At 40.5% G+C, this 21,551-nt stretch overlaps 1 protein-coding gene across 2 annotated transcripts in view; it reads right to left on the bottom strand.

Moving 5' to 3' along the window:
- The window catches only part of col5a3a (collagen, type V, alpha 3a), a 46,357-nt gene that overhangs the window by 14,742 nt on the left and 10,064 nt on the right, over window positions 1–21,551 (bottom strand). Inside the window, exons 4-37 of one of the 2 annotated variants that reach the window (XM_080487272.1) lie at window positions 21,335–21,497; window positions 15,657–15,776; window positions 13,967–14,374; window positions 13,223–13,342; window positions 13,002–13,112; window positions 12,840–12,893; window positions 12,688–12,729; window positions 11,986–12,048; window positions 10,716–10,790; window positions 10,502–10,585; window positions 9,497–9,553; window positions 9,124–9,177; window positions 8,938–8,991; window positions 8,763–8,816; window positions 8,110–8,163; window positions 7,861–7,914; window positions 7,269–7,313; window positions 5,993–6,046; window positions 5,772–5,816; window positions 5,566–5,619; window positions 5,017–5,061; window positions 4,598–4,651; window positions 3,621–3,665; window positions 3,192–3,245; window positions 2,551–2,595; window positions 2,364–2,417; window positions 2,145–2,252; window positions 1,679–1,732; window positions 1,283–1,336; window positions 1,114–1,158; window positions 871–924; window positions 508–552; window positions 357–410; window positions 193–246 (exon numbers count right to left, since the gene is read on the bottom strand). In XM_080487272.1, coding sequence (XP_080343398.1) covers window positions 193–246; window positions 357–410; window positions 508–552; window positions 871–924; window positions 1,114–1,158; window positions 1,283–1,336; window positions 1,679–1,732; window positions 2,145–2,252; window positions 2,364–2,417; window positions 2,551–2,595; window positions 3,192–3,245; window positions 3,621–3,665; window positions 4,598–4,651; window positions 5,017–5,061; window positions 5,566–5,619; window positions 5,772–5,816; window positions 5,993–6,046; window positions 7,269–7,313; window positions 7,861–7,914; window positions 8,110–8,163; window positions 8,763–8,816; window positions 8,938–8,991; window positions 9,124–9,177; window positions 9,497–9,553; window positions 10,502–10,585; window positions 10,716–10,790; window positions 11,986–12,048; window positions 12,688–12,729; window positions 12,840–12,893; window positions 13,002–13,112; window positions 13,223–13,342; window positions 13,967–14,374; window positions 15,657–15,776; window positions 21,335–21,497 — 2,530 coding nt within the window. The remainder of the gene's footprint in view (window positions 1–192; window positions 247–356; window positions 411–507; window positions 553–870; window positions 925–1,113; window positions 1,159–1,282; window positions 1,337–1,678; window positions 1,733–2,144; window positions 2,253–2,363; window positions 2,418–2,550; window positions 2,596–3,191; window positions 3,246–3,620; window positions 3,666–4,597; window positions 4,652–5,016; window positions 5,062–5,565; window positions 5,620–5,771; window positions 5,817–5,992; window positions 6,047–7,268; window positions 7,314–7,860; window positions 7,915–8,109; window positions 8,164–8,762; window positions 8,817–8,937; window positions 8,992–9,123; window positions 9,178–9,496; window positions 9,554–10,501; window positions 10,586–10,715; window positions 10,791–11,985; window positions 12,049–12,687; window positions 12,730–12,839; window positions 12,894–13,001; window positions 13,113–13,222; window positions 13,343–13,966; window positions 14,375–15,656; window positions 15,777–21,334; window positions 21,498–21,551) is intronic. The other variant, XM_080487273.1, reaches the window with a different exon arrangement.

The following is a 21,551-nucleotide window of genomic DNA, read 5'->3' as shown; positions in this document are numbered from 1 at the left end:
AAAGAAAAAGACAAATGAGTCTGGTGACCCTCGATTAGGAGGTGAGATATGCTACGCTCAAAGATCGTCTTATCTGGAGACCACAGAAAAGTAAGTGTGCGTTCTGTGGAACTCTAACAATAACATTAAGTATCTTCTTTATTTAGGAAAAACAAAATATATGAAACTTGTTTTAGATTAGCGGTGACTCACTGGTTCTCCTCTCTGGCCTGGATGGCCTGGTATCCCATCTTTTCCAGGTGGACCCTGAAATAATACATTCCTCTACATCATTGTGACAAACTCCAAATGACCAAAAGTGAACCGGAAAGGTGAAAATAAGTGTATATATAATATAAAATGTCAAGGCCACTCACATTAGGCCCTTTAGGTCCTGGTTCACCATGTCTTCCCTGTGGCCCTGGGGGACCCTTTAAAATAATAACACATGTAGGCCAAATGCACCAGTGATTCTAGGGAGGTTATATTTAGGTTTGTGTATGCATCGTGCAACAGTGGAAATATTACCTGCTCTCCAGGGGATCCTGGGGGACCATCTTGTCCAGCAGAACCCTGCCATGTGGGAAAAGAAAAAAAAAACAACAACAAATAAAAACACAGTCAAACATCAGCCTCTCAAACATTTCCAGCCTGACAACAGGCTTTAGCTTTCCCAAGTTGGTATTTGAGGGTGAGAGTGTAAACTGAAGCATCCCCTGCCAGACAGGAGCTTCTCGCTGCACCAGATGGCCTGTCATCTCGAAGTGAATAGCAACAACCAGTTTCTAACTTGGCTGAAGCATTCATCCATACTTTATGAGATGGCCAGATGTGTGTTTATGTATGTATAACTGCAGGTGCATATGTCTTTACCAATGTCGTGAGGCTTACCTTTTCTCCAGGCTTTCCAGTGGGCCCCTTTGCTCCTCTTCCCCCCCGAGCTCCCTGTTGGTAAACAAACAACAGTCTGATGAGCACATATATAACTCATTTGGAGGTGGAGGATAAATATGTAGTGTTATGAAAACATTGCAATCATGTATGAGTGAGTCACTCCCTCAAGTTATGGTAAATTGATGGTATCTAATTAAAGTCAGTATAGCGCGTAGGCATGGATGCTATAGTAATACTCACATTAGAACCTCTTTGACCTCCAGGACCCTGCTGACCAGCTGGACCCTACGTTGTAAAGGTCAGCAATTACTAACGATTTGCTTCAAGATACTTCCCGTGAGACACAAACATGCATATTCCAAAGAAGTCTGAATGTGGTGTGGATTTAAATGTCAGGCACAGTCCTCACCCTTCGTCCTTTCTCTCCTGAGACCCCGGCCACACCGGGGAAGCCAAGTGATCCCTGGAGATACAAGTAGAGGTTAATCAGCATCAGCGCTCCATTCATCACACATCACCTCCAATGTCTCATTAACTCATAATTAACTACTGTATCAAATTAAAGCAAATCTAATCCACAAGCCCAACACAGCCTTAAACACACCATTCATCAACATGTAATGAATTGATGTCATTAATGAACTATAAATAAAATAGCCTTTTTTATGTGTAATTTATCTTCCTTTATTTTTAATTAGACAGGAAACTGTGCAGCCAAAGACACACATCTTGCTGTTTAAAGTGATGATAAAGGAACCAGAGGACACATTAACTGACGATAATAGCCCGTCAATGTAAAAATCACCTTAGGACCCTGTCTTCCTGGGTATCCTGGCAAGCCTGGCACACCAAGTTTACCCTGCAGAGAGAAAGGCACAGGAATGGGGAAGACGAATAAAAAAAACCAAAACGTATTGTTTATTTAACATTTTATGGCACACAGTGTATTGGATATCTGCTAAGGTAGTTAAATCTTTTAAAATTAACGCTTGCAGTCATGAAACAAAAATGAAATGCCAAACATGCAAACTTTTCTTTTGACAATTCTTCCCGAGTAAAAACCATATATGATAAATACAAGTGAATAAAAACACATATGTTCAATATTCCAGTGGAATCAAACACTCATTAAAAATGAAGATCTAATCATATTTTAAACCTGAGAAACAATAAAACAACACAAGCTAATACTGCAAATTTAGCAGCACAACAGAGGGATGATTAAGCTTTTGTGTTTGCAGCCTCTTTCAACTGAAATGTAAATTTTGTACCTTCTCGCCAGCGATCCCAAGAGGCCCTGCATCTCCCAAGGGTCCTACTTGTCCCTTTAGCCCCTCTGTCCCATCTTCTCCACGAGAGCCAGGACTTCCATTATCACCCTAAAGTCAAGAACAAGGATACAAAGGAAGGGGCTGTTTTATCTCTTCCCAAAGACAAGAACCTTACAGAGAGGATATTGAGGCTACTACTAAGAAGGCACAACCACTCACCCTATCCCCCTTGAGACCCATGTCACCCTTGAATCCTGGAAAGCCGTCTTCTCCCTTCAAAGCATTGAGAAGAGATGAAGTCAAGTGATCTCTTTTAAATCGAAAGACCACTATATAATTTGCAACGTGTTCTTCCAGTCACATATCGCAGTTTGACAACAAGCAACAATATAACAGTTTGACGAACCTTCTCTCCTTTGCTCCCCTTTAGACCTCTGAGTCCATCCGCTCCCTGTGAAAAAGAAGGAAAAACACTCAATTTAACAAACAAACCTACCCTCAACTTCCTGGACAGTGTTTAGTCTGTGTCTCACCAGTGTTCCCAGAAATAACTCATTCTAAAACACTGAACTCATCTTTAAACATGTATTGATTTTCGTTTCAAGTAACTTGGCTTCACTGTTGAGCAGTCATTGACCTCACATTCATTTCATGCTAATAATTACCAGCAAGGTCTTGTTCCCATAAAGGATGATGAGCTAAACTACCAAATAAAATACCAAACCTGTGGATCTAACAAAAACAAACACCAAGTGGAATGCCATTTATTCCACATTTTTGAAAGCACTCTCAGGCAAGATGGACTGCTCTACTCCCACGCACGCAGCTCAGCTCAATCTGGCTCTGACATTTCTCCTATCCGTCAAACGCTCCACACTCTGTTGTTAGTAGTCCCCTTGAGAGCCGAGGTGCTCTCTGTCCACCTGTTGCCTGTCAGTCATAACAGCTTGTCCGTCACAGGCTGACATAAGCATGGAATGAAATGTGAGAGGAAATAAATATATCAGTGAACATCACACCAGAGATCACGATGCATTTATGTCTCACCTTCACTCCACGTGTCCCTGGGTACCCAATAGGCCCCTGAGCACCTGGTAAACCCTACATGACAAAGACAAAAGTAGTAAACTGGAGCAGTGGCTGTACTTTGCTTGTACTAAAGCAGCCAGCAAAAACAATTGTTTCGGACCACATATGAATGATCATCATAATGTCACTGTGTTCCGTCCTTTATTATCAGAAAAAAAAGGCATATGAAGCAGTTGACTCTGATGAGTGCATGCCGCTGACTCTAATGGGCTAATACTCTTGTATAATAACGCTGATGACAACGTTGGAACACAATGTCCATAATTATGAACCTTAATGGGGGTGAATGCAGAGTTAAAATAGATTGAAGGAAACGGCATGAAATCACCATTTTTAATATAATTATATAGCTTATATTAGACAAGGCTAAGACATGGAGTCACCCACTTGGATGCCTTTTTCTCCTGCGGGGCCCTCTCGTCCTGGGTGGCCCTAAAAAAGAAGTACAACCAACATATATATTACTTCAATTCAGTTTTATTTGTGGCCCCGTAGGGCAATTGGTGTTGCAGCAAAGTAAAAAAACATAAATAGTGCACTTACATACAGACATACATGACACAGATTATTCAAATGATCATGCATTTTCTCCAATTGTTGCATACATAACATTAATAAAGTCACTTTTTATTTTAGAATGGAACCAAAGTAAATAGCATTAATTCCCAGTCACAGTGAAAGGGAAGTGCTATAGACGATGTTTTACAGAGATTCATTCTTATGTGTTTACCTATGGTCTAAAATAATTTGTTGTGGATAAGAAATGATTTTTTTTCTAAATGTCATGCAGCTTTGGATGCAATCTAGAAATGAACTGGCATTTGTGTATTTTTTCCTCATGGTGGAAAAAACGTTTTTAAATTTGATTATCTTGAATACATTAGATTTGAGTTGTTTATAGGCAAACACACACATATAAGTATCTATCTATCTATCTATCTATCTATCTATCTATCTATCTATCTATCTATCTATCTATCTATCTATCTATCTATCTATCTATCTATCTATCTATCTATCTATCTATCTATCTATCTATCTATCTATCTATCTATCTATCTATCTATGTATATATATGTACTACTGTACCGTGCTGTATGCACAAGCTTACTTTTCGAAGTTTATACATCAATGCATTGATTAAATTCCAGTACTTCAGATTTTACATTAGACTGATGTGTCTGAGTCTATTTATTTTATGGATGTAGATTGAGACTGACAATATTGTCTGAATAAAATACTGAAAACCAGATGACAGTTGCCGATTTGAGCACTTGGCCTGACGTGCGAAGGCATCGACACAGAAATCCCAAGTTATATGTGTATGTGCTAATGCATACAGTTTTGCATTTGTGCTTACTTACAGGTGGACCATCAATGCCCGGTAGTCCCTGCATGCCTGATTTCCCCCGGGGACCCTGTGTAGGATATGAAAAGGTATGAATAGTTGAGCTGAGCTTAAAATACATCACACCTCAGGTCATCCCTAAGAGACCACATTTCCCACTTTACCGCTACATATTGTATTTATGACTGAGTCCATTTTTTATTTCTTTAATCTGGCCTCCCGATGTGCACCAACTGAGGCCGCCCTGAGTGCCTGTTATGCCTGTGTGTCTTTCCTGAGTATTGATTTCCTGTCTAGCCCTGTCTTGTCTGAATGGGAGCCAGAAGTGGCTGGGGTATACTGTCCTGTTCAGACTGCATCTCCTGGGTATGTGATGACAAGGTTCGCAAGGTCACATCTTTAATTCTAAAATTCAGTGAAAGACATGCCACCTACCTTCTCTCCTGGCAATCCAATAGGACCTTGAGGACCAGGCAAGCCCTAGGCCACAACAAAGTGTCAATCAGCAGTCAAAAGATGAGCAGAAAAAAAAAAACCCTCAGAGTGTTTTGTTTGGTTTTAGCATTATTAATGCACGTGTGTATTTTCACATCATGAATGCATTATCAATGTATTTTTTTTTTTACTCAGATGTAAAGCAGAGTTTAGTGTTCATTAAATTACATTATCTTACAAGAGTAAGTAGTATTTCATTTCTATGAATTAATGAACAAATAACCTTGTATCTTCATGAAGACCCTTTCAGGGGCTCATGAAGCAAAGTTTTTATTTTCACTTTATATGGCTTAATAATATTGTAAATGCACAAAAGTACAGTCAATGTTCGAAACCTTCAATTGAAGCAGATTTATCAAAACACAGGCAATTGTTCCTGTGTCTGAATGTCATGTCTTGCATGAAAGTTTCATGTCTGAATTGTAAATTGTACAAGGAGTTCATTAACTGTCATGGCTTGGGGACGGTTTCTTTATATCAGGATGTTACCTGCACTCCTGGATTTCCCTGTTGACCTGGAGGCCCTATCTCACCAGATGGACCCTGAGAACAAGCAGCACAGTGAGTCACTCAGTTTGTTACCAAAGGATTTCTCTCATAAACTTATATCACATGGCTGCTTGTCAGGAGCACCAAAAGGACATAACGACTTGTGTTTTCCGATTAAATGCAATAATAAGTATAACACCACTGACCAGGTTGCCCTTAGCCCCTTGTACTCCATCATTGCCATGAAGTCCCTGACAAAAAATGCACACAAGTTATTAAAATGGTTTTCTAAAACAAGAGGCTGTTCAATGGACTTGTGGGGTTTGTCTGTAGAAGCATATTGATGAGCCTTTGCACTGGAAAATCTTTTATAGAGCTGAAGGTACTGAATGGCTCTGATCTTGTAATCAAAGCCATGTTGACTTACCGGTGGGCCAGGTGGGCCAGGTGGTCCCCTTGGCCCAACTAGACCTCGAGGACCCTGGAGAGAAAACATAGCAAATAGTCAGCAGCCAACCTGCATTCATGATGAGACTGAATGAGCCTGGAATACAAAATCACAAATCAACACTAAGGAGCACGAGAGAGTGAAAAGCACGGAGAGACTTTTATATTTGTGTGTGTGTGTGTGTGTGTGTGTGTGTGTGTGTGTGTGTGTGTGTGTGTGTGTGTGTGTGTGTGTGTGTGTGTGTGTGTGTGTGTGTGTGTGTGTGTGTGTGTGTGTGTGTGTGTGTGTGTGTGTGTGTGTGTGTGTGTGTGTGTGTGTGCTGTTTTTGTCAGCCTCCCTCTTTGTAGGCTGGCCAAGCCACCTGTTCCAAAGCCACATCTGTGATCTCCTGGGAAGTGATTGATATGGAAATATAATCATTCAGGCCAGGATTTTATCTCTTCCCTCTCCGGCTCGCTTTTTTCCTTTTTCCTTACTCCATCTCTCTTATCTCATTCAGCACCAAACCAAATTTCTGTCGCGTTTGTCTCTTGCAGCCTCACTTCTCCCATCACTCCTGCTCTCTCATCAGAAAAGCTCACTCCTCTGCCTCCCTGTGTCTTCAGGGTTTAACTCTGTTTTCCTAATATGTCTTGTGGCAACTCTATTTCTTCCTGCACTACGTATCTATTTGGAAGGACAGAGTCCTGCTGAGCCCTCACCTCACCTACTGGGGGAAAGATGGAGTGTGAGTCATAACCAATTAACCAGTGCTCACTGCACTTACACAGGAACAATGACAGCTTCTTCAGTGGTGCTGTTAGTCTTTGTCTCTAAGCGATTCAAAAGTGTTTTCCAGACAGAGTCTCTATGACAGAATTTGAATACACTACAATGCAAATCAAGATGCAAGCCTTTTCCCAGTGACCTTTTCTCTCTCAATGCTAGGGTGAACACTGTGGCAGCATTGTCTTAATAAGGTGTGACCGCCCTCATTTTGTGCGAGTGTGTGACTGTGTGTGTAAGAGCAGAGAGAGGTAGAGATGTGAAATGCTGTGCAGTTTTGTTATTGTATGATTGTATTGAGCAGCATCTTTTTTTTTTATTGTCCTCATGTATTGAGGCTGATTACTTCAGGAGTACTGTAATCACCTGCAATCCCCTCATGGATTGTGGAAATCATTGTACATATAGGGAAACAAGCAACAACAAATATTTTTATTGCTGCTGCTGCAGGGTGAGAAGAAATCATATACTCTAAAATATAGACACTCACAGGTTCACCTGGTGACCCTCTTGGCCCCACAGGTCCATCGCCTCCCTGAAAACAAATTTGTAGGAAACAGATTCAACACATAGATCTAATATTCAGTCTTAAGTCTGGAAACATTCAAAACATTTTCACCCCTGCAGACATATCCTGTGGAACAAAATCTCATTAAAACAATTCACTTCCTGACAGGTAGAGCTGTCCAATCTTTAGGCAGATACTCATGTGCCATCATCATAAACTTCACCTGTTTACCTGCTTGGATTGGCAGTATTCTGACAGAACCCATTTCGCTATTCTTCCTAATTCTGTTTCATGGGTGCACTTGCTAGTTTTCATGTTTTTTACTAATCTTGGTGCCTTGAATGAACTTAAGTTAGCACACAGAGAAGTTAACATTGCAGCTGTTTATTATTTCTGTGGTACTTTACCATGTAAATATTTTACAGAGTTCATACAGTGATCTGACAGGGATTGCCTTTTAACACAGCATGATAGACACGTTGTAAGAAACAAAGCACAAAGCTGTAGGCTTATTCTTTCTGTGTCATTTTCAGTCATGTTTTGAACTTAGGTTTGATTACTACTATGCACTCACCTTCTCTCCTTGCTCTCCAAATGGTCCTGGAGGACCCGGTTTTCCTCTGTCCCCCTACAACAAAACATTCTATTTACAGCAGAACAACATCAAGCATTTTGGGGTAAACAGCTGTCAGACAAATCATCATAAATGCATGCAAATAAACATCTCCAATGTGATGTGTAAAGTTTTCTTGCATGATATGTTTGAGTGTTTGAGTCTGAATGACCTGATAATTACAGTTGCAATGTCAAGTCACAAACTCACTCTGTGTCCCTTGTCTCCTGGGAGACCCGGCAGGCCATCAAAACCCCTGTCACCCTGATAAGTAAGAGAGGCAAGTGCATTAATCCCTGGAACACATGGTTATGTGTAAACATTAGCAGAATTGTACTGAAAGTCTCCCCTGGCAAGAACCTCCCATCTGCTGTGAGTGTGGGCTGGGGAGAGGGAGCTCTCAGATTAGCTGTAGGTCTGCTAAAATGCTGCTTTGACTGATAAAGACTGTGCTGTTCTGTCAGACCCAGCATCAGGGGAGACTGATTTATTTACTAAGCTCTTCCTGCAGCTGTTACGTATTGAGTTGCCTCGTTGTCAATAACAAATGTATAATAGGCTGGGGGCTGCCTAATACCTAAAGGCTTACACTTGCAAGTGGAGATAGTTTGTTATTGTATAAAACAGTGCCGCCTAAACATGTGTGGTATTATTGTGCTCAAGGAAACAAACGAAATTTTAGGATGGCAAGGAAGCTACAAAAACAACAGCAGCAATGGTATAATCTTATAAATAGCCATGTGGAAATAACACATTTGCAAAAACATGATCACTGTACAGGAATAGAAATATTCATTTCTATTTATTATTTGCAGAGATCATTATCAGTCTAGTGTAGTACACCAGGATCTCTAAGAGTTTACCTTGATGCCCGATTCCCCTGGAGCTCCACGACCTCCATCCACTCCTGAGCGCCCCTATGAGATATGCAATTCTGTTAACACAGCTTCCTCTTTACAGTACATCAGGCACAGTATGCTTTTAACACAACTTGCAGATATAAAGGTTTGGAGACCTGCATGACTCAAGATTTCTCACCCTCTTGCCCAGCTTCCCATTAATTCCAGGAGGGCCTGGCAAACCGCGTTGTCCCTACATGAAAAATTAGAAAAGCAAGACAAATGGGAAAAGGTGTCAAAAGAAAGGTGAAAGAACAAAAGGAAATCGATATATGATAAAAAAAAAAACTGTTATGATGGAGGCAATACGTGAGTTTGCTCTTACAGGAGGGCCACTCTCTCCTTCGTCTCCTTTCAAACCAGGGAGCCCGAGAACACCCTGAAAAGTAAAAATCTAATTGAAATGGTTGTAGCATGATTCAACAGAAAAACAAACTCTTTACTCAATAATGTGATGAAGAAATAAAACACACAAGCTCAAACCATAAAGGAAAAAAAAAAAACTACAAATTTTTGAACTTTTGTTCTTATTTTCTTGATTTTTGTGAATTAGGATTTTACAAAGGATTTGAGCCTAATATTCACAATCAATAATGAAGTTAAAATGAGAGAGCAGAGTTTTATACAATGTGAAGCTGAGGTTGGAGGAGCCCTAAGGTCTTTTGTAAACTTGATCAAAGAAAAGAAGAAAGCCTTACCAGTGGCCCTGGGCGCCCGGTAAGACCAAGTGGACCTGGAGGACCTTTAAGAGACAGCTAAAAGAAAATATACAACTATGAGGTGTTTTGGGCATCGGGAAAGGTACCGTTAGGACTTTTAACATGAAATGATATAGTGATGGATTAATGTAAGCTTTACTGATGGTATTTGATCTTTATTTTAGAGCAATTGCTTGAGATCAAACGACCTCTTTTACGAGCAAGGCCGGGCCAAAATGGCAGCATTAATAATAAAGGATGATGGAAAGACACACATAGAGAAGAAATCATAAATAGGCCAAGAAACGGACAAAGTCCAAGAGTCCTGTGGGTGGGTTATGTTACACAGTCCGGAGAGAGATGGGGGAGTATTAGAGGATGGGGAGTGCGAGATGGAGCAGAGAAGGATGTAGCAGGGGAACCTGGGCAGGAAAAACAAGACCATAGCATGTACTAAAAGACCACTAAAACAAACATGATGACGGTACTATTCAATAAAACATCTACACACTTCACAAATGCCCATTAAAAAGTCTGTAACACAAGTTTTACAATTGATAATGGTGATCAGTTTAGTGGTTTTTGAGGAGTGTTACAGGCAAGATGAGCAGAGTACATGAATGCCCTCTTCCTAAACTCAATCTATGTTCTGGGGATAGAGACATGCTGTATAGAAAACCCAAAGGATGCAAGCTGTTTGTTGGAGTTGATCTTAAAGTGAGGTATAAGCAGAGGTATGGTGGGAGTAACCTAATAATAGCTTTAAAGTTGAAGGTGTACCAGTTGGGGAGCCCACAAGTGGACAAAGACGACCATCCTACTTTAGCAAAGAAAGTATGGTGACGAGTGAGTAACTTATAGCTGGTAATGAATCTAAAGGCACAATGATGTGGCATCCAACATATGCGATGAGGTAGAGCAGGCATTCATATGCAACACATCCCTGTGGTGTAATGGTGACATAAATAAGATGTCACCATTTTTGTGGTTTTCTGAGAAGTATACCTGAGCCTGTTGCAGGATAGCCTGTGCTTGGGCCTCTTGGTGAGAGACCACTGGTCCCTTCTGGGAATCGCCTCCATACTGAAACTGTTGGAAAAGAAGCAGAGGAGTTACCTCCCATTGCAGGATTCCCTAAATGCAAATGAAGTCAGATCACATAGCTCCCCCTTGTGGTCAGGGCATTGCACCACACTGATGATGTGCTGAAATGTCGTACTGGTAGCATGAGCAAGGTTCCTGGAGGGCCTGGGATCCCATCAGCACCATTAAGACCAGGGCGTCCTTGGGGGCCCTGAGAGTGAGAACATTAAAAAAAAAAATGTGAGTCTCAGCTTTTCTGTGTTGTAGTGTGTGGATCTGTGCACTTTTGGGGACAAAAACAGCAGTGTAATTCAGAAAACTTTAAGGTGATTTCAAGGTAAAAGAGGCCTTCAGGAAATGAATGCAAATCAATGTTGTGTGTTCTGTAGTGATGGAAGTATGACTGAAATGTTTGTGTGGCTATGGTTTGCATGTGGGAGGGAGAGAACCAGAAAGACCTGAAAGCTAAAAGGAAGGGAAAACATCAGTGCAATCTAATCTTACAAAAAAAGGCACATTTCCACATTATGTCACCCACACATTTACACACTACTTTATCTTCTGTTTACACACTGTAATACCCATCTTAGGAAGTCGTTTAATGTAGCTTGTAGTGAAAGTCATAAAGCTTTGCAACTCTGAAATATTTTTATGCATAAATGGTAATTTCTTCAGTGCTGCCTTTTGTCATGCAACTGACTTTTCATTCTGTATAATTCTATACATTTTTGACGAGACCAAAACACCATGTTACCTCAAAGGTAAACATTTTTGTTTATAATCATGTATCTAAAAAAAAAAAAGTGTCAGTGATTATTTCATTACTTGAAGGAATACAAAGCATATTTAAGCATGTTACTGGATCAAGCTGAGCTATTGAACCAACTCAGGTGTTTTATGCTGCAGCAGAAGTCTTTCAATTTACATTAAAACAGCTATATGAAATAAAATTCACTCAATTTTGAAGCACACAATTTTGAAAATTGTAATAAAAAGCATGCTTAATACATCTGAAATTTACGCGATGATAACACATTTTTTGATAAGCAAAAATTATGAAAAGCTTCAACTTCTCGAAAATTAGAAGTACATCTGCCTGTCTGTGTATCTGTGTGTGGGAGCGTATTCCACTGTGATGAATCATGCGAACAAATGGTCATTCCAGCAATCCCATACAGGCACAAAATAAAAAAAAATAAAAAAGAATCAGGTCACACGTGTGAGCAAACACGGTCCCTGATCTCCACTGGGTTTGGTTCAGTGAGCCAGGGCATGGTAATCCCTCAGACATGTCTCAAGGTCATAATAGAATCTACTGCTCTGTCCCTTAAGTCAAGTGTCAAAGTGAGGTCAAACCAAGCACGTCAACATTCAAGTAGTATGTCTAGGTAACAAATCAGGCTCACCACTTGACCAGGATCTCCTCTTGAACCTGGAGGGCCTGTTGGTCCTGCTGGGCCGTGCAATCCCTGCAGAGGAAGCAATCATAGCAGTACACAAACAAACAACTGTTACAGTTATGCTTGCAATGAAATTACGATCACACTGCTTGATCTTCCAAAGGCCTAAAGCTAATCAAATTTTTCATAGTTAAAAAAAAATTATATGGTAAAAAAGTGTTGGCATTAGTATGTATAAATTCTGATAGTATCATAAAATATACTGGAAAAAAAACAATATAGTTCGACCAACTTAACTGAATTGTTTCAACAGGTGACATCTAAATGTATCTTAACTTAAGTTAATGAATTAGATTAACTGCAAAGAACTTGATTCATTTAGATGTTACCAATTGAGGCAATTCAGTTAAGCTGGTCCAACTATTTCCAACTATTTTCTTTTTTCAGTGTAGTTATCACTGTTGCAAGAGTATGACTGAACCAAAATAACAAATCAGTCATTTGCAGAAAACATGTATTTATGCCTCAGTGATTAATACCTGTAAACGTTTCAAATTAAACATCCTCATTTCCAGTATGAGAAGTTATTTAGCATCACATACAAGATCTTATCATATTCTAGTATCTGATCTATTCCTAGTGTGTACCTCTTGCAAACTGTCAAAATGATTGCACCTCTGTTTTTTAGTTCAGACTGATTTGGCTTACCTCCGGCCCTGGTAGGCCTGGGGGCCCCTCCACCAATGTACCCTAGAAACAAGCACAGACAGTATTTAGTGTATATTAGGAGGGTATCCGGTCATTCCAGTTGTCAAAACTCAAGCTCTGAGACCATTCATTAAATGCTTCTAGCAGCTCACCGGTTCAATAATGGCTGGCTCTCCCTTCTGACCTTTCTCTGCTCTGGGGGTTGCCTGAGGAGGGGAGGCAGATGAATAGATGTGGACTGTCAGAAATCACTTGACACAGTCAATTGAAAACATGACCACTCACTTGATGTATGAGTTCACTTGGAGTCTTACCTCTCCAGCCCACGTCTCGGCTCTTTCCCGTTCTGCAAAGTCAAAGCCCTCATCATATATTTCATACTCTTCATATTCTGTGTCATTCTTGAAGTCGTCATATTCAAGAATCTGTGAAGAGATTGGGCGCTCCATTAGTAACAGGTGACGTGAATATCCAACTACCTCTCAGTGTTTCCTTAACAAGGTGAAGTCATTTCTGGAAATTGCATTTAACCTACCCCATAATCAGTAACATTGGCGCTCACTGTTACTGTGGAAACTGACAGATTATCATTGAGGCCTTCGTAAAGATCATCTCCCTGGTCCTCCATCACTGGCTTCTTCACTGCTGCATCCTCCTAGGGGTCAGTGCGTACACTTATATGAGTCATGGCAAAGATGAAAACATGAGGCACTGAACATTTCTCTGCAGTGCACTGTTCTGCCAAGAAAGGCACATTTATTAGCGTAAAACGGGAATGTTAGCAAAACAGGTGGAATTAATGAGAATGTGTTGCTTATCCAGCATACAGGCTGACAGGTGTGCAGTTAATTACAATGCTGGAATGTAATTAGCTGATGGACTACATCACGATTCATATGACAGCATGAGAGAGACTGCAACAGCTACAATATCAGCATGAGCACGACAATTAGTTTACTTGGCTAATTAGTAAACAAATAGGAAGCAGACATATGCAGAGATTTCTTATTGCTATTAGATGTAAAAAAAAAAATGAAGGCAAAAAAAATACAATGGCAATTTAATATTATGGACATTATTCATAACGAATGAATCCAAAAATAATATCTTCTGGCAACACTGCAAACAAGGTAGTGGTTAGGAATGTGCTGGTTAGTGGAGGGAGCTACTGGAGAGGTGAGATGAGGAAGAGGTGCTCTGGATGGTTAGGAGGGGAGTGACTGGTTAGAACTGGTGGTGGGGGTCGGGGTGGACAACATCTACAGGTAAATTTGTCTACCTCCTCGGTAACCTTTGGTGCAGGTAGCAAGCTAGGCACTGCCGTGGGGCCGTCAGTTGTGAAGACAGATTCGTGGGTGGGCATCTGCACAGTGTTGTCATAAGCTCCCGTGGAAAAATCAGTGCTTAGAGTACTCTTAATTTGTGGCAACACAATGGATTGAAAAAGTCCGTGTGCTTGATACTGAGGCAGTGTTGTGGACACTTGAAGGAATTCCTCATCAATGCCCTCCTCATGTTTTTTCTTCCTGGATCCCTTCTTGCCCTTGCCTTTGCCTTTGCGTTTGCCTTTAGAGCCCTTGTCCCTCTTCTTTTTGTTCTTTTTGTCTTTCCTGTTCTTTTTGGAGACCACCTTTGATTCTGCCGGCTCGTCACTTTGCATCAAGTCATCAGACCCAAGCGGAGAGTTCTTTTACGGAGGAAAGCAGAATGCAGGATGAGGGCACAGGTGGAAGATGGAGGAAGAAAACAAACACTGTTGTGAATGAAAACACAATAAAAGAAACAGCCTTCTTCAGGAAATGTACACAGGTCCTGTGACTCCCTTCAAGAGGTCAAGCACCCGCTGTGATTCCCACTGAGCTGGTAAAACCTAAAGCAAACACGAAATGAGAAGGCGCAAACAAATGTAGAGCAGCTTTCTCTCAGTCAAAGTAGAAGACATATTTGCATGTAAGGTCAGAGATCACCCTGTCGACGACCATACAGAGCTTTTAATTCTTTGTTTACTCTGCAACCGTGGCCCATGTTAACCATTGTAAGTCAGTGATATGAATGGCCATGACTGAAAATAAGGACGCAGCCTGTAAAAGACATCAGTGACTTGAATTAGTTTCCGTTGTAAACAAGGTCAACGTGTAAGACAGAATGATGGGAAGTAGGTCATCGTGGTGACAGATGTTACCATGTTCTTGATTCAAAGCTCATTGCTCAGCTGTAGTTCTGTGAAAGCCAGCTGGATGAGTATCACTGGCCTCACGCTAGCATTGACGAACACTCAACATGTGCATCATCGCGGACTTGGCCCACCAAGCTTACTGCTGACAAGCATGCACTCCCATTAGTCTGTCTCACACACAAACGCAACAGTTATCTTGGAACTGTGTTTCCGAAAAACTCAGTAAAAGTTGTAAAATACAGAGCTACTATCATTCCTCTGATCTCAACTTTTCAGACAACCAAAGAAATATGCGGTAATTCATTTCCATGATAGATTTATTTTTATACATGCCTTGAGGAAAGCAAGAGCTATTATATTATATGTGAGTTATGGGCTTCTAACTGAGTGTGAGTGTCTTTCCAAAAAGAACACCTGACCTTAGAAACGCTTTACTGCTGGCTGCTTTAAAAAGAAGACATGTCTGCTGTGATTGATGGCATATTCTGTCCCATCTCTTAAGTTTCTTTTGACATACACATAGAGCCTGTACGACACGTAGATATGTGGATAGATATTATGCTCCTTTTACTGTTTGGCTGTAAAGCAAGAGCTCCCGCAGGTCTGCTGAAATCCAAAAATACATGATCGCAGAAAACCGTCATATTGCTTAGACAGAACAATGAATATAAATAACTCAAAAATACCAACCATGCCTCTGTAGTTAGTAGACATATCCTAAAACTGTGTTTTACTGCAAAGACACAGAACCGTACAAACGTTTGGGTGTGTGATCAGGCTTCGTCTCACAAACCTTCAGGTCCAGAGTTTGGCTGTTGTAGGGCAGAGTAGAGTCACAGTCTGGCATGTAGTTAACGCAATAGTTGGCAGCAGCCTGAGGGTCTTCCAGAATAAGTAGTTGCTGAATATCTCCCTGAAATAAACCAGAAAATAGACAGAGAGGTATCACTTCTTTGGCACACATACAAAGTCTGCTTTGTAGCAATGCACAGTGAAAAACAACTAAAGATGACAAGAAGATTGAACCTGTAACAACATATTACAACAGTACAAGTGCTGTGAACCATAGCAGCCTGGCTACATGTGTTCAGGACCATAACAAAGTGTACCATAGAGTCATTATCAAATTGCTGTTGCTGTAATTGCTTGTGACTTTTCCTGCTCTGTGTTCCCATAACTCCAGCAGGGTCTGACTGTGTACATAAAACAGTCAAATCGCTCTGTCTCTCACCTCCCTGTCAGGACCTTTCACTTCCCATCCTGCCTTGGAGGCAGAGCCGCAGTGTACATACAAACATGCACGGAGACAGCCCTGCTGGACCCTGCAGCCACGAGCCCAAAACCTCATTTAGCTTCAGTGGCCTTACACTCAACACCACTCATGTCGTCTGTCAACATCATATTATCACACAGTATCTATAGTTCCCATAAAATGAACAGATATTCAAAACAAAGTTAGTTGCCTGATAATTTTGCGATTTAACAAGAAATTACTAAACATCTAATATTATCCACAAATCATGAATAACAACACATAATATTATACCATAATAATGCTATCAAACCAATATTTATATATGCATTTTATAGAAATTTTTATTGATGTTTGGTGTTTCTTTTGCTCATTTCCACTAATTAAATATTTGAAGAAAAATAAATTAACAAGAAAACTTGATGATGATGAGCTGATCTCTAATCAGAAAGTAAATCAGAATAAACAAAATTCTGGTAGCCCTGCAGCACAATGTTGGCCAAGATTTTAAATCTGGGATAGAAATGTATGTAATTGATGAGCTATAGCAAACACATTGCTGTTGAACTGTGGTCCAAAAGACAGATGGGCAGCCATTTGTGATGAATTAACTTAGATTAACTGTTTGATGTTGTGTTAATTATAGCCCCAATGTAATCACTTTAATTAAGACTTTAGCAGCCAGAGGTGAAATAACTACAACCCTTTAGTTACTCTATTACCCACTAACTCATGCATCTTCTAATACAGATAAAAACACTTTTTTTGTGTGTTAGGAAATGCAGAGCCAAGCAAAGTAATTGCATGTAAAACTGTGAGCCTCAATGAGTGTTAAATAGTCATTGAGATTTAAAATTTAGGAAGAATTTATCCAATTATCCTTTTGTCTTCTGTTTTGGCCAGAAGCCAATGTCAAGCAAAGGAAACACAGCACTCTAAGGTGAGAGAGAGAGGGGGAGAGAGAGGTAATCCAATCTAATCCAATCTCAATTTGAGATCAAAGAAAATGCTTTCAAAGAGAAGTTTTCCTGTTTTTCTTGCCTTGCAGGGGTCCTCACTGGAGAAACACAGCGAGTTAAGCATTGCCCAAAACCATGCATGGGTTGCAATCCTGCATTTAGGATAGGGCGAGACGTTTGAAGACATGTGAGGACACGCTTAAAATAAAAACACCTCAGACGAATCCACAATTTTTCCTGATGGGTCACAAACAGTTTTCATGAGGTCATACATGCTGGCAAAGGCTCATTAGTGTTTCGGAGAGTGGTCGCTGGCTTCCCATGCTGTCTGCATTAAGGTGTGCTGCCCAGCCAGAAGTTATACTACTTCCACACATTTTAAGTGAATTTACCTTCTCAGAAGAATTGTTCCTGCCCTAGCTTAATCAGATCTCTATCTCTGAGAAAAATACTTGTGTTCTTGTCTGAGTCACAATCTTAACTGTGTGAGGGAGCAATGTCAGTTTTATAACAAAAAAAGGCACATTTTTAACATTATTTGTATGCTTGAAAACCCTGAGGAATGACCAAACTATCCGTCTGCCATCAGAAAATGGCAAAGTCAAGCTCTGAGCACGATATTCCACCAGTTAGTCTTGTTTACTCTAAATAAGCTTTGCTTTGACGATATGGTCAGCAACCATTGTTTCAACATGTCTGTCATACTGAGCCAAACAATTCCCTATTTCTTGTGCAAAGTGAGACAGAGTTCATCTAAATTTCCCAACAATTGAAAGTGGAGCTGGATTTTATCTAAGCAGTCAGCCTGTTGGACACACATACAGACGGCACACAGCGGCTAAGCAGGAGCCCAACTGGTCTTGTTGTTTACTTTGCTACGAATGCAAAGAGAGTGTTGAATTTGAACAACAAACTGTTTTGGTCATTTGTATGCAATCTGGAAGCAATAGAGACATTAGTGGCTGACCACAGTCCCTGTGCTCCCACGCTGAGCTCCCATGGTGAAAGAACTGGGCCAGAACACTGGCCTCCTCCCCAAGAACCAGGGCCTGGGAAAACAGGCCCAGAGGTCACCCTGCCCCATTTCTCCCCTGTGATACCAGTCTCACCCAAGGTGTACATCACAAACACTCAGATGCACACTAACACAGCTTGGAATACATAGGGGCACACCTCATATTTTATCGTCACTTAAATAAGTGAAAAATCTATAACAACTGGGAATTTTTTCTCATGCTTCACAGAAAACTGATTCAATTAAATAGATTACATTCGGAGCAAACATGAGAACAAGAAGTGCATGGACTGATCGAAAAGATGAATCCCATGAACACATAATCTAAAACATATTAGTCATCACCACCAATTTGGTATCACCGTCATAACTCCTCACGCAGCATGATAAATAATGTTGTGGGAGTGTTTTTGGAGCCGAGCCAGAGATTAAATGGTCTCTATTGCTTCTGAAAAAAGGAAATTTATAGAGACCACAAGGAGACATATTTTTTAACTGAGGAGGGACATAAAGTCGTTTAAAAACTGAAAAGCCTGGGAAAAAAAAGAGAGGGAAGGGCAAAGAGGGAGTGGAGCGTGACTTACGACATGGGAGGGGCTGCTGAGGTTAAGCCGGGGCGCAGGGAAGGTGAAGTTACTGTGTGGACAAGGTCAGAGTGGTAGGTCTAAACTCCACATATAAAGACCAAAGTCATGTAAGTGTTCAATTTTTAGGGCCAAGGGCATCTGTTCCACTTGTTGAAGATGTTTGTGGTTTCTCTCTGTTAAGCATTAAGGAGTTATAACATCACCCAGAGCTATAATTTCTTACAGTTCAACACATTGTGTTCCTATTTTACAGATTGTGGGGTTTTGTTGGTATCAGGAGACAGGGGGATGGTAACATGGTGATTACACTGAACTTAAGTGTTACCTACTACCCCCACAAGCCCAAATATCTTATGCCTTTGTCCAGCTTTGGTGATATTTTTTTCATTTCTTGCTCCTGATCAGTCACACAGCCTGAAAGACATTGCAGGCAGAAGGGGTTGAGCTCTATTTCATGCTGTGGGTGAGAGATTTAGAGTGGAGCCTCATTGGGAATGACAATACAGCAGCGGCAGCGTATTGTCTTCCAACGCACAGAGAATGACTTTTTGAGAATAAAGGTTACCACAGTGAAAAAGAAAGGGAAATGGGATCACTTCTGCAGTTTAGTTGGAATCCTTTTCTGCTTTTAGTTTTTTCTTTTGCAGTTGAATGCATACTCCATTGTTTTCATTATACTATAGCAATAATAAAAGAATTTCAAAATAAGAGTAATATTTTCTTTATGTTTCTGAAAAAGTTTAGCCTTCTAACATGAGATACATGTCCTTCGCTACTCTATAAGGCCACATATGAAGCAGGCATTTTCCGCAAGGAAAAAAAGAAGCTGTGAACTACAAACATGTACTGTCAGGCATGTTCCTTTTTGATGAGACTCACAGATGGCCACCCAAGCTGAACATCTATAGCTACAGCCAACAGATATATACTGACAAATCCAAAAAGCAAAGAGATTGTGTTATTTTTGGACATGTCTGAACAGCTTGCCCTCTCCACCCAATTCTCTTCTAAACACCTCCTGTCTTGTTCCTAAAGCTTGTGATAGACAAGTGACCCTTGTCATCTTATAACATTTGTAATTCTGCCATTTCTTCTTAAAGGTTCTAAAGCCAAAGGTAAAGAATTGAGCATATTAAATATATTTCAGTCTTTCTATATAGTAGGTTTTCACTTCTAATCTGTGTGGTATTAAATAATGCACATACAGTGTGATTTAAATAGAAATTTAATGTGAAATGAGTGAAAACGAAGTTGAATGAGAATCCTAAATTCCTTAGAAGAGAGATTTTTGCAAATGTCTGTGAAATTAGGCCTGCCTGGTTTGGTTTCACACTTGGGATTTGGAAAAATTTATAGAGGTATAGCTGTATAATTGGATCACCATTAGGTCAGTGTGTAAATTGATCAAAAACCTGCCTCAATCATAATCGCTTTACTCATGTGGCTGTGGCGTTGTTCAGGTCAGCAGCAGTGTCAGTAAAATGCGAGTCTTCTCATTAAATGAGAGAAATCTTTGCTGACAAATACAATAATAAACAAAAAGTTATATTGAGAAAACAGGGTCATCAAAATAACACCTACTGAGCCTTGTTGGATGATTCAGCTAATATGCATTGTATATCACCCCATGAAGCTCGGAATCACTTACATAACTTATTAACACAACAGTCACAAGATACATACTCACATTTACTTTGTCTGCCTCAGTACAGAATAGCAAAACCACAAGCTTCATATAAACTGCATACTAGCACCACAGTACCCTGCATCAGGTATTCGGAGACAGGTAATTCAAACTATTTTTAACCTTTTACAAACATCTTTTAAGTGGGGAAAATTAGAACACATAAGAAAGTGGAGCTGATATAATAATTTGCCTATCTCTTTCTAAAGAGTTGTAATGGTTGGTATTGACCTTATTTGGCGCCAAAAGTAGGGCGCTGCCACACTACAGTAGTGTTGTGCCATTGCTCGTGGTAGCGGCTCGTTCTGGATGGTGAACGGGATTGACAATCCATCTGTTAATTGAAAGAGTTGTCCACGTCCAACTGTGTAAAGCTCGTAGTTGTAATAAAGAATAACAAGTTTGAAAGGATTTCATCTTGGTTTATTTCATATCAGGAGATTTGAACCTTCCACAGTATTGAAGCAGCAGGAACAGCTGGTTGCTCTGCTTCAGCCACTGCAAGTGCTTAACACGGTGGTCAGCATGGTGGTTAGTTCTAGCTGACCGGCTGGGACTCGTGGCTGCCTTCAAAAGGTGAATTCTCTGTCTCTGGCGGGCAGCACACGGCCCACCTTTCCACTGTGTAGATACTGGTACACCTCAGTACTCTTAAAGTTTATCATAGCTGCTCCGTGAGCCGCTAATGACAGGGCGAAGATGTTACCGGAAGTTACCACAGTCCTTTCTCATTTCGTCCTCTCAAGTCCAAATTAAGGAAGGATGGGGCAACATGATGCCAGTATTTCATGTGTTCCCACTTTAACATCGTGGGAGCAGCGTTGTTTGTTCTGTTTTAAAGTAGTTTTATAGACGAGATTAAAACACTGTGCTGCCGTCTACCGCAATGTGATTTTCAGCAACCAGAAATGCTAAGACAAAAAACGGAAAAACTGAGAATTGAAAGTGCACAGAGCGCAATAAGGTCGCCCTACCTCGAAAACATCTTTATCCAGGAGGCGTGTCCCAAACACAGTCACACCCTCGGTGCTGAGAACAGCATTGTCCCCTCGTAGTAGATCCAAGGTCTCAACTTTGAGGCAATCCAAGTAAAGGGTCACAGTCTTGTCCTGCACACTGTAGGCTATTCTGTGCCATCTGAAAGAACAATTGGTGTAAAAAAACAACAACAGTTGGTATATCTTTGTGAGG

This window comes from Lipophrys pholis (genome assembly GCF_963383615.2).
Source record: "Lipophrys pholis genome assembly, chromosome: 19".
Classification (NCBI taxonomy): domain Eukaryota; kingdom Metazoa; phylum Chordata; class Actinopteri; order Blenniiformes; family Blenniidae; genus Lipophrys; species Lipophrys pholis.
Note: the sequence above shows the minus strand (reverse complement) of the source record. Positions and strands in the feature narration are given on the sequence as shown.